The sequence below is a fragment of the Zeus faber genome (assembly GCF_960531495.2).
Source record: "Zeus faber genome assembly, chromosome: 18".
NCBI classification, from domain to species: domain Eukaryota; kingdom Metazoa; phylum Chordata; class Actinopteri; order Zeiformes; family Zeidae; genus Zeus; species Zeus faber.
This window is the reverse complement of record NC_137210.1, coordinates 7,840,861-7,853,894: the sequence shown is the minus strand read 5'-3', so window position 1 is coordinate 7,853,894 and position 13,034 is coordinate 7,840,861. Positions and strand designations below refer to the sequence as shown.

General features: G+C 43.3%; 1 protein-coding gene across 1 annotated transcript in view; it reads right to left on the bottom strand.

Annotated features, from left to right (window-relative positions):
• lypd6 (LY6/PLAUR domain containing 6) overlaps positions 1–13,034 on the bottom strand; it is a gene marked incomplete at its 3' end in the record, with an annotated part of 32,710 nt that overhangs the window by 4,037 nt on the left and 15,639 nt on the right. The window contains exon 2 of the mRNA XM_080019529.1: positions 3,167–3,343. Within this exon, the coding sequence (XP_079875655.1) occupies positions 3,167–3,284 (118 nt within the window). The remainder of the gene's footprint in view (positions 1–3,166; positions 3,344–13,034) is intronic.

Sequence of the window (13,034 nt, the reverse complement as noted above, 5' to 3'; positions counted from 1 at the left end):
AGGCGGCCATCTGTCGCGATCAAACGGGTTCGACGGTGTTAGCCTTTCCAATTTTGCACCACTGCATTAATCTGATTGGCCCCCTCCTCCACACAGCCTACTCTTTGTGACAGCTGCGGGGCCGTGGGTTGGGAGCAAACTTCATTCAGCGCCACAAAGCCTGCTGATCAGCGTGATCTGGCCTTGCCCAGAGACCGACCCCTTCCATTCAACCTCCCAGGATTTCCTGGCTAGCAGCTCGCTACACAAACACTACAGTTCGTACAAAAGTTCACGAATGAATGACACCGTAGGCAAATGAAAAACCCCCACGTGGCCAAACCGGGGTGGGAAGCCTGGAAGGTGTCTATGTAGGAGCATGCTGACAACCCTAAAGGCAACAAACACAGACTCAGAAAAACACCAACGCACAAACTAAGCAAACCTGGACAAGCCTTCTGAGGTGAACACAAACAAAGCTGACATACAGGCAAACACATGGTATGTGCAAACGCTAATAAGTCATGCATTCCTGATGGGACGAGAAGGGGCCCCCGGGCCGCTATGGATCCGTCCTAGGGGACCCTGGCGAGCCAAACCCGACACCGAGAATTCCGCCCATGTTTGATGAAAGATCTTAAGTGATTTTCTGACGGCTCCACGGAGGACACTGTGTCGGACCTCTGACTGTACATGCGCGCTTCCCGGTCAGAGCCGTGTCGTTTTCGGTCACTTCATCTGGAAGGGTTTACACGCCACTTGTATCTCCGTCAAGAGCTTTTCAGGAATAACAGTGAACTGACGTTTGTCGATGCACAAACAACATACAGTGTAAGTCTTTTTTATTGAATTTTCAGGCATTTGAGGCCTTATTTTAATATATACTTTGGAATACTAGGTGTAGAGGTGTGTTCTGGCCCAGGGTCAGGGAATGAGCGAGGGGAAGCAGGCGAAGGCAAAACAGCGCTGGTTGGCGTGTGTTTATTATTGTTCAAACAAAAAGGTTGCTCGTGGGCCAAAGGCAAAATCAAAAGCTCGCTGGCAAACAGGGGGAGAGTCCGGAGCGTCTGTGCTTGTGCGCGCTGCCGCCGTATCTTGGACGGTCTGCTGCGCTGATTGTGTGTCTCCAAACCATGCACCTCCTCTGCCGTGGGGAAAAACAGAACCTAAATTACTCCCTGGTCTAGTATCGGACCAATCAGCGGAGCCCCTCCGTTGATCCCCAGCAGCTATGGGGAGCCTGCACCGCCTGTCTGCAGCGGTGGCTTGACCACACCCCGTGGCCCGCCACACTAGGTTATTATTTGTGGTACTTTTATTTATTTTATTTGACCTTTATTTCAGGCATAGGCATGGGACAACAATATAATACCTTATAAACACCTTCACAGAGAAACAGTAAGATGACATTATTTTGTCTATAACTTTGCAGAAGTTCTATCTCTTAGTCAAAGTGGAGCTCCTCCAAATATTTCATCCCAGGAACCAAATGAGATATTTAGTCTTCCTCTGGGCTCAGTGTACAGTTGGTTTATGGGGACCTATAGTGTCTACTTACTGTAGCAGCAAAGTTGACACAACAAAAACAACCAAAATGATAGGAAACGTACCAAACAAGTCAGCCGCAAAGCAATAAACTATGAAAAAACAAAAACGGGAAGTTTCGTGCTGACTGAGAGAACCGGATTAGGTGAAAGAGACACAATTGCATGGAAACCTGCCATTCCCCTGGAACATGATCTAATGGATTCTGTGGTCCCAATTAGCGGCGGTCGCCTGCTGGAACATTCCGTCCGAGTCAGAAGGGACAGCCAAGGGACAACAATCAATTAGCCCTCAGCTGGGGTTTGACGATCATCGCGCTACTACTTTCGCTTGTGAGGAAATCCAGGGAGAAGGACAATCGGCCACTGTTCATTGATGAAATGGGAAGGAAAGGCCTCGAAGCAAGTGAATTGCTATGGACGTTTAACTTGTTGTAATGGAATCTTTTTTGACTCGGACTTTAAATACTTCAGGATTAAGCTGATGTGTATACGAGACAAAAGGCAGCAGAAGGCAAAAGAACATGGGTGAGGTTAACCGTAATGACTCGCTGGGCATGAATTCACATGACCACATACCACCACTTCAAAGACTCACGCTTCAGGGAACAGAGTGTGTGTGTGTGTGTGTGTGTGTGTGTGTGTGTCTGTGCGATGGGGTGAAATAGAGAGGATAGGACAGTCGCTGCACCAGCTGTGGCTCTGTCTGGCCGTTCAGCGGGACCTCCCCCGGCCCTTCTGATTGGTCAGAAATGTAGTGTCCGTCGTCCGAGTTATTAACGCTGTAGTAGGGCGCTATGCGATGGCGTCACAAGCATGTGAGAGCGTGTGAGAAACAGAGACAGACGACAGAGATCGGTCGACTTTTCAATGGGGCTCATTACCGGTGTCCTGTAATAATAGCGTCTGTCTAATGGCGGTTTTCAACAAGGGTCTGATGGGCTGGAAGGAATCTAGTCTGGCTTTGCTTTTACGCCTTCCCAGTGACCAGACACCAGGATTAACAACTCCAGCTGACTGAGGCAGTGTGACCACGGAGCTTTCATCGTAGACTTTCAGGAGGGCGGACGCATGTTGATTGTGAGCAAGCAAAGCTAAGCCTAATCATTTAGCAAGAACCGTGCTTCTTCAAAGTAGACGTCTACCGCAAAACTCAACACGGACTGCGTTTCTGGCACGTCTCCATTGTGACCGATGCTTAAAGTTGTGTTGTGTTCCTAATTCCATGAAGCATTTAAGTTGATCTGCAGGGCCCTTCTTGTATGATTCATTGAATTCACCAAAGTTATTTGATGTAGGGGTGTTACTTTTTCCCTTTTTTGGAATTTCTTTAACCATGGGCTTTTAGTTTAGCACCCGGAGGCAGGAAGCTATGTAGATGAGGAGACCGAAATTGACCCACAAACAGTGATTTATTTTACAGTCTGTTCTCATCTGTGGCAGGGGGGAATTGTCCAAATAATTTCCCAATGTGTTAACACCCTCAAGTTCGTGTCTTGTTGATCTTTCCAGAACTCCTTCAAGCGATGACTTTCTTTTGGATAAGGGTGTCGTTAAAGGACGGTCTGCAGAAAAAGGCATTGGTGTTAGCGTCGTTTTATGAGTTTGATTCCTCTTTGCCAGAGGTTATGCCCAACACTCACTGGAGGGATAGAGGTAGATGATGTCTTGTTCGGTGAAGTCCCTCGATTGGCTGGTCCTCCACAGATCAGAGATGGCGGTCAGCAGTAGGACCCAGGCCACGGCCGGCCAGGGTTCCATTGCTGGCTTGTGTCTTTTCACACATGCAGGTTTCTGATGAGCCGGGCACAACTAAATGCCTGTTGAGTGCAAGAGAGGAAGGGGACAGATAGAAAAAAAGAAAAAGACAGAGTGTTTAAGGGCAGGCGGAAAACAGGACAAATGCGGCAAATTTCATTGAAAAAGTACGACACAAACGTGTGTATGACTGAGATGAATGTGGATGGTCATGTTAGCTCAAACTCAATGCATTGTATTCCAATTCTAATTCCCTGTTGTTCTTATAATTTTTCCTTATTTTTACAACTATTTTGATAAAATCCCATTCACAAGGGAAACCCTTTCAAATATCCCATAATCCAATGATTCACAGAGCAAGGCTCCAGGTGCCCAATTCCATTAGGACGGCGACTAGGGGTGTTTTTCCGGTTCCAGTTCTGTGTCTTTGTCGAGGGCCAACGTTTGGAAACCTCCCAAATGGCAGTCACTCAAGAAATAGGAATGGAGCTCCGTTCATCGGTTTCACAATTATCCCCAAGGTCGAGCGCTCCCCCAAATTATATCAATTTCGTATCGCTGGAGTTGCGTCACCCGGACGGCAATGCGTCACTCGACCTTTCCTCCCCCCCCCACCCCAGCTCTCTCCCCGTGCAATGACACAGGACAAGCATCACTGACGAAGGCGCCGGCAAAATCAAATCCTGGTCCTTCACCCGCTGACGTGCGACGTGCACGGAAGTGGAAGGATGCGTCACCAAGGGACCAAATGCCACACAACAAAGCCAGAAATACCTTAGCGAGGCTCTAACAAAAACAGGACGGTTTGAATACTGGTATTAACATGAGGTATATGACCTTTGGCTTGCTTGAGTGGAGCTCTGTTCTTTCATAGAAACCTGATGTCATAGGCATAAGATTTACAGAAGCAAAAGGGTTAGAGGCCCGACCAAACCTCTCCCATGAAATGACCCTGAGAAGATCGAGTAAACTTGTGCAACTTCTGGACAAAACACGCCGGCCGCTGAATCCGGATGAGACAACTTGAGAGATTTCCCACAATTTCCAAGATCAATCTCGCTGTTCAGCGCAGGTATCCTAAGAACATTTCGACTTCTCGACTTGTCAAAGGCCGAGTTCTCTACGCTTGTTTCACACCAGAAAACAGGAGAATGGAGTGACAGCCCCCCTTTTCAAGCTGCTATAGCCGCCCTGGCACGGTCCGCTGTAAAGACTGGGGCCTCTATCCCGGAGGGGCCAGAAACTGGGATCGGGAACGCTGACTGAGACGAGTCTCGTCCATCACCCCGCGGGTAAGCCGGTCAGGGCCGAGGGTTTAATTGTGCTCCCCCCCCCCCCGCCAAACCTGATGAGAACATTGGTCCGTTTCGTCAGCGGGCTCTGACAAGGGTACACAGAAGGGCCTGTCTCAAGGACAAGGGACAACTTTGACAATTTTGAGAAAAATGAGCGCCGTTCGCCCCATTTGTCACCCGCACTTGACTCGAGCTATTGTCGCCCTGTGCTCCAACACAGCGAGATGCGGCGAGGTCCCGCGCCGAAATCTGCACCGGCGGGGAAAAGAGGCTCGCACGGAGATCCGCGGAGCCTCAACATTCCACTGAGGTTCACACTTAGTTCAGTTTCTTGCCGGCAGAACCTGACACCCGCGTATTAGAATCAAACAGATAGTTATTGGGATTACAGGCGCGTTTGCCCTTGCGGTTTACCGGGTAATTTTAGGATTAGCTATTGAATTTCAGAGAACCAAAAGTTGGGATTCATAGACTGCAGTGTGTCCCCACACATAGTAGACTTTACTTGGGGCGGACGCCCAGGTATATTAATGGCCGCCAAAGTATATTTGGCGACCCATTCTAGCAATTTTTATTTTTAATTTTTTATCCGTCCGAGAGAATGACGCTGTCTGTGATCGATTAACTAGTGGACTGGTTCTCTGGTATTACGTTAGAAGACGCGGACACGGCTCTCCGGTTAGAAAGTTTGTATCGGGTCGTGAGACAGCAGGAAATTATGTTGTGTCGCAGCCCCAAGTATATTTCAGACCCTGTGGGAAACACTGCAGTGCAAGATCTTTGGGCAGCCAGTAGTGATGTTAAGGACAATTAGAATCTCCCTCCCTGTGCGGTTGACGAGAATTACTGTAAATCCCATTAATTCACAAAGGAATCGGAACAATTAAGACTCTCACTTCTTGTTATCCTTCCATTGCCTGCAAACAGTACTGCCACACAAAAAAAATCAAACCCCTAAGTGGATTAATGCTGTTTACAAACCCTGAGGCAACAAGGGCTTACAAGGCAATAAGGGCCAAAACCAGTGAGAGGTCTAAACAAATTATCTTCACGGCCGAGGTGCTTTCTGATTTTCAACCTAACAGGGGTTAGATATAAGATAAGATAAGATTAAAGAAAAAACTTTATTAAACCTCAAAGGGAAATCCTTTATATCACGTTCACGCTCTCGCTCCTTTGGCTCTAAACCGCTGCTACCGAGCGGAAAAAGAAGAGTGGAAGTCGATCACTTTAGGTTACGTCTTTCACCTCAACATGATGACTACACTTCTACACTTTCGTCACGGTTCAAGAATGAATGGGTTTCTGGACACGGAACAACACCCCAACAGACACACACAAACACACAAACACACAAACACACACACTCACACACACACACACACACACACACACACACACACACACACACACACACACACACACGCACACACACACACACACACACACACACACACACACACACACACACACACACACACACACACACTCACTCAAACAGCCTCTACAATAACTGTGCAATATATTGTAATATTGTTATAATATTAATAACATTGAGGACATTGTAATAGTTTAGATATAATTTATACCTAGTTATGCACTGTTTTCCATGCCCGTATTATTGTATGGATATGTATTCTTCACATACAGTGTATCAATCTATATTTATTAGAGCCCGACCGATATATATCGCTTTGGCTGATATATTGGCCATTATTTGACATTTTTAACAAAATGGGATCGGTAGTTATGCAGCCGATGTGTCCTGATTTTTAAATATGTATAAAAAAAACATTGATTATTTATCCTGTACTTGTCTATTTTACACTACTTTTAAGATACTCACCAAAATAAGAAGTCAGAAGTCTGACTAGGCATTATAAATCCATACATGTTTGTTGTTAGACAGTGCTTTCCAAGCAGGAATCGATGCTGCATTCATGGGAAACTCAGAAAACTAAATTCATTTCGGAAGTGATGATGCGTTCACTGGAAAATAAAATATATTTAATATAATCTTTTAAATTTTTTTTAATCTATCAAAGTTTTTTGTGTGTTTATTTTTTTGTATGCTTATAAGTTAAATGTTCTCAAATTTAGAAACTTTAACAAAATGCAAATTTTGCACTTTTTGACAAAATATCTGTCAATATATCGGTAATCGGTGGGCTAGGACTCTCCAAAATCGGGAAAAGTCACCAGAACCGAAAATCTGGCATCGTTGGACTGTAATATTTATATTTTAGACCCACAACCATACTAGCAACCATACTGCCACTTAGCCCCATACTGCCTGTTAACCTTATCCTGTGTATAGCATTGCATTTGTATGTTCTGTTCTGTTCTTTGTTTATTTGGCTATATCATTTTTTTTGGGCTATTTTCTTTGTATTTTTTGCTATTTTTGGGTATTTATTATGTATGTTTTTTTTCCAGACTGTTAAGCTTGTTTTATGCCAATTGTTTGTACATCAATGCACCAATCTTTGCCAAGACAAATTCCTTGTATATGAAAATGTACTTGGCCCAACAACAAACATATAAGAATTACAGTGACGTTATTCCTAAAGGGAGAGGGAGGTAAATATTGATATTAATTAGAGATAAAATCAGATAGGACTGCATTGAGCCCCCCGGGGGAGGAATTCTGCCGTGTTCTGCATCTTCTTGGTCGAGGAGCACAATGTAAAGGAAAGGCGACACCTACATCCGACCATAAGAAACGACATATCAGCGGGGCTGCCGAGTCACGGGCCTCTTGTAACACGCTACCTTTTGACCCGCTGCACAATGCACTGGGGCCACTCCGCAGCCACGCAGCACTGCATTGGGTTTCGTCAGCGAGATCCTTATCACTACTAAAGGTCTGAGATGCATTCAGAGCCTAAGAGGTGTACGTATCAACCAGGGGGAGGATTCCTGACCCATTTCTTCTTGCCTTTCACCGTTTGCCTCAGGTCTAAATAAAACGAAAGCTTGCAGAAAAGTGAGATGTATGGAATAATTTATTACAACTTCGTACTCTGTGGGGACTTTTGTGGAATTAATGTGCTGCAAAGTGATTATTCTTTTCTTTGAATTTCTTGTTGTGCTACAGTATGATAATAGGCCTTAAATAACAAGCAGCTTTCATCTGAGGGCCGTGCATCCGAGTGCCTGCAGATATGAAATCATGTAAATAGATGCAGTCTTCGTGTTCATGATGCAAAGCTCGCAAGCCATTCGTTCAAAGTGACCAAATCCGGAGTTTCGAGGCAATCCGCCGCAATAGTCGTTCTTTCGCGACTGGGTTACCGCAGCCAGGCACAGGCTCACTGGGACTGGCACTCTCAGAAAGAGCCGGGAGCCGTCGCAATGACTGGAATCTTTTTACAGAGTCACTCGCGGAGAGCCGCATCTCCAAAAAGAGACAAACTTATTCATCACTAGTTTGTATACAATGCCAGGCTGAAATCCGCCAAAACCTCTCTCCGCCCCCCATCGCTTATCTACATGTCCTTTAATTAAAGGTTGACTTGGATTGTGGACAGTGCAGAAAACAAGCATTATACCCCTGAGCTAGATTCACCCGATTAGTTGAGCCCCCCTCCAAATTCTGCACGCTTCACTGTACAAAAGCCAAACTCACTAAATAAGTCATGAGAAACTGATAAGTCGCAGATAGCCGTGTAACCTTTGCCACCGCCTCTTTTCTTTAATCAGGAGAATGGTAAAAGAATGGCTATTTTTTTTTTATTTTTTTTTTTAAGACCAGAAAATTGGAAGACGCAAACAGTCATCCCATTGATGTAGACACGGGGGTTTGGTTACAACGCTGCAGGTGTCCGAAAGTCCAGAGAGGGTTTTACTCAACCCGACGATAAGAAGCCGCTCCGCTTTGCTCACTTTACCTTAAGAAACGGAAAAGAGCTAAAGTCATCCTGAGCTGTACTTGAAATGAACAACTCTAATCAATATTCAAGAGGTTTATTCGTCACATACATATACATACTTCCATACATATATGCAGCGAATCTACAACATCTTCTTCCATAGACCTGTCTCAATTATTACATAAGGGCCTGATCATCATCGTCAGATACTGCTATTCTACGTTTCCAGAACAACAGAATGCTAACTGAATGTTAGAAATGTTGCTACAAGTTAAATGTGAATTTGATTTCATCAGTGGGGTTGGGGGAAATTAACTGATTTGATTTGATTTTTATGATCCAATCCCAATAAATGGGTATTAGACGATCATAAGATTGTACTATGAAAATGGCATCAAATAATTTAATTTTTTTATTTAATTCTGAATCAAAATGATTTGTATGATATTAATCTGCCAACTACATTTTTATTATCATGACAGCCCTGGCATGATATCTTATCTTTAACAATAACAATGGATAAATATATCTGCAGGCAGCAATACGAAGGGTCCAGGGTAGTCTGTCCTTCGTTAAAGTTCAATGGATGAGTGTGCTTTGGCTCTTTGTTCCAGTGTGTGCTGCAGGAGTTCGTTTGTTCTTCCCTGGTTACAGTGTAATTCTATGATCGGGCGGTGTTGGCGGCTGTGGGTCGGTCTCCTACGTCCAAACTAATGGCGGTTATCATTCTGAAGTTGGGCTGCATGATTATGACTAAAATGATAATCACAAATATTTTACTCAATATTGTGATCACGATAATTCATCACGATTATTCAGCCATTTGGGGGAACAGAATTGTTTTATTGCACTTTGTAAATCAACAGAAAACTGCCTTCACAATAATAGTGCATTTTACAAACCTATAAATACTAATACTTAAATTTACAAATCTTTGAATTAAAGGACTTTGTTCACATGAATTCAGTCTTCTTAACGCTATACAGATACTCCTCACCTAAAGACCTACCTGTTTAACGACCGTTCGGACTTACAACCAGCTCTCTGACCAGTTGGTCGTGTTGGTGGCGTCTTGGCGTCAAGCATCTCATCTCTTCACCGTTCTCAGTCTCAGTCTCATTCCCCAGTCTGTCAGTATTCACTACACTTGCATTTGCAATGGCCACGCCCCTTTACCGTGAAATAATACGGGTCCTCTCTTATCGACCAATTTGCTCAACGACCTGGTTGTAGGAACGGAACTCGGTCATTAAGTGAGGAGTACCTGTATATAAATGACGTCCAAACAAGAAGGTCAGCTACATTACACCTGCAGGTTTTTTGCAAGAAAAAAAAATCACCCTACCATCAGACGATGCTTATAGTTATTGTTACCAGTAATAATAATTCGGGAAGCTTGTATACATTGATATCTCTGGGATGTCTATAAATTCTGACAGTGATGTAATTGGGTTTTTTATTTTGCAGAACTTACAGGTTTAACCTTTGGGCTGGGAGCCCAATGGATAGATGTAGCATTGACCTCTGGTTGGCCAAGGAATGTTAGTGATTTGTTGTCATGGATATCAGCTCTCGCTTGTATGTGCAGAAACCCCGATGCAACAAAAAGAAAAGTAGCAATATTACATTAAAGAAACAAACCTACATGAAATAAAGTACATTATCAAACATCCAACTGAGTGAGGAGTGTTACTGCGCCGAGGCCGAACAGCACGACCCTGCAGGCAGCTTCATTCAAAGAGAAATCGGTTTTCCCCCCATTGGAAGACACGGGGAAAAAGCTGATGAGGAACTTTAAGTATTCTAGGAGTAGCCACATTTGAACAGATCATTTGTGGAAAGTGGAAAGTTTCCCCTTTGTTGATTTACTCGCATCCTTTACTTTGGTTAATGTTAAAAAGTAAACTATCAAGAGCATGTGACCAAAATCATCTCACCTAAGCAAAGCAAAACAAGCCTAGAAGTTGAGAAGGAAGGTAACTCAGCAACAATTAGAGGAATAACACCAAAACAACAAACACCAGGCAACGCAGGATAAAGCTTTTGTTTTCCCCCCGTCATACATTGGAGAATACACTTCATCCATGACTTAGAAGCTGTTTTGGATATATTCCCCAATCCACTGCACATCAAGCGCTGCCATGCCTACAACCTGAACTGCTGCATGAGGATTTGCCGTCATCAAATCCTCATCATTCATCGACTTTCAGTAGCTTTGGGGGTGACCTGTTTTGTCCAGTATCCTGATGGGGTTTAAGGGACTGCTGGCGTCAAATTAGAAGGAGTAGACAAATGTATTTAATCAGGGACAAGGACCTTAAGCCCCCCTGGGAGATCATATTTAACTTTCTCATTGCTCTACTTATCTACTGTATATCTATATTCAATGAATAATTTATTTGATAATAGTTTGCCCTGAGTCAGACATAGGGATGTGAAAGCCCCTATAAAGCAACAATAAATGTGTTCAGAGTTTTTCACACCACAGGAAATTGTGTTTTTAACCACCCAGCCGAATTAGAATGATAAAAAGAAATCGTCAAGTATATATAATTATGTTTCAAAATTGTAGAGAAAAAAAAAGAGGCAGTTCTCTCCATTCTGAGACGCTGGGGGCATGTCCGCTGAAGACGCTGAAACCACGGCCAAACGTGGGAGAGGTGCAGCCTCTCTCAAGTGTCAAATACCACTAAAACAAAACATACATATACAAATCCAAATGCACAAAAGATCCGCACCCTAAAAAACAGGTGATAAACAGTTTAATGGTGTAACTCCACAATTCAGTACTACATCATTCACAGTCTTTTCACATGTTTTCAGCAATTACTTTCTAACATGTATAATGAGTTTAGAAACAAATCACTGAAATCACCCTACAGGGACTTTAAAAACATTTTGCAATACTCTACATATTATATTGCTGTTACCATTTATTTTGTTTTAGACCTGGTACACACTGTGTCTGTACAGATTTTATACATATATAATATATATTTGCAAATGTATATATACTGTATATGCACAATTTCCTATTGAATGTGAATTGTTGATACTGAGGTTGGTTAGGGGTCCAGCCCTAGCAAACCTTAGGCCGGAGCCCTATTGTTTTTGTTAATGAAACACTGACGTCAGTAATTTTTGGATCACATGGATCCGCCGCACTCTCAGATAGGATGAATAAAATGTGTATTCGGGGCGGTCCTGACATGCTGTCGTCCAAGTTTGATCCAGATTGGTCCAAAGTTGTGGAATCATTTAGTGAAAAACTGTATTTTCTTTTTTATCATCGGCGCAATGCGCGCGCATATGACGGCTCGCGCAGGTCACATGATAGCATTTCAATCAATTTGCATTGATAGTGTAGTGATTGGTCAACAAGAGAGTATTCTTGAGAGGGTAGGACTTTGATGAACGTCATGGATCCAACGAACCCACAAATGTCAGTATGTTTGGATGTAATTTATATTTATCCTTAAGAAGAACAAGAATAGGTTCATAAAACACAATATTATTGGGAAGGCAGTTTTCTTTTGATTTACAAGGTGCCAAAAATAATTTACCCCAAAATAGATGAGTAATCGTGATAAATAATCATGATCACAAAATTGACTAAAATAATTGTGATTATCATTTTAGCCGTAATAATGCAGCCCTACTTCAGAATGAGAACTGCCGTTAGTTGGGATGTAGGAGACGCACCCACAGCCGTCAACACCGCCCGATCATAGAATTACACCGTAACCAGGCTGGAATGAATGGACTCCTGCAGTCACAACACACCAAAGCACACTCGTCCATTGAAGATTTAACTTTGAGGGCCGACTACCGTGGACCCTGCATATTGCTGCTGTAGCTACATTTTAATGTACATTTCATTGTTTTAGGTTTATTGTATATTGCCAAATTGTTCTATTCCATCTCTAAATTAATTGCTAGGTTTATGGTGTATTGACTTTTGATTTAACCTATTTTCTTATCTTTTTTGTTATGGTTTATTGCATATTGCCATTATATTCACATTTTAATTGCTTATTGTTTTAGTGTGAACTGCTGTGACAGTGCCATTTCCCTCCAGGGATAAATAAAGTATCTACAGTATGGATCTATCTATCTATCTATCTATTTTTATTTATATGTCGACAAATGAAGCAGTGTTCTCTTCTACTGTTTTACAAGGTTTACTTGAGAGTAAATGGAAGCGTCCAGGAAACGGAAGGCATCTGGGAGTGTTTAGTCTAAATTACAACATGTCTGTGTGTGTGCGTATGTGCGTGTGTGCGTGTTTGTGTGTGTGTGTGTGTGTGTGTGTGTGTGTGTGTGTATGTGTGTGTGTGTGTGTGTGTGTGTGTGTGTGTGGAGAGAGTGGTGTCATGTTGTGGGTAGTAATGAAGAAAAGTACTTCCCATTGGCCCCAGGTGAACGGTGACACTGCGTCAGTAAAGGAAAGTGGAGGTGGTTCTAAAATGAGAGCCATTCATCTTCCAAACCGCCTCCATCTGAGAGCACTCCATTGACTCTCACACTCGGGGAACTCATTAGTATTGTTCCCTTCCCTTCACTTTACCCTCCTGGGGACGAATAAC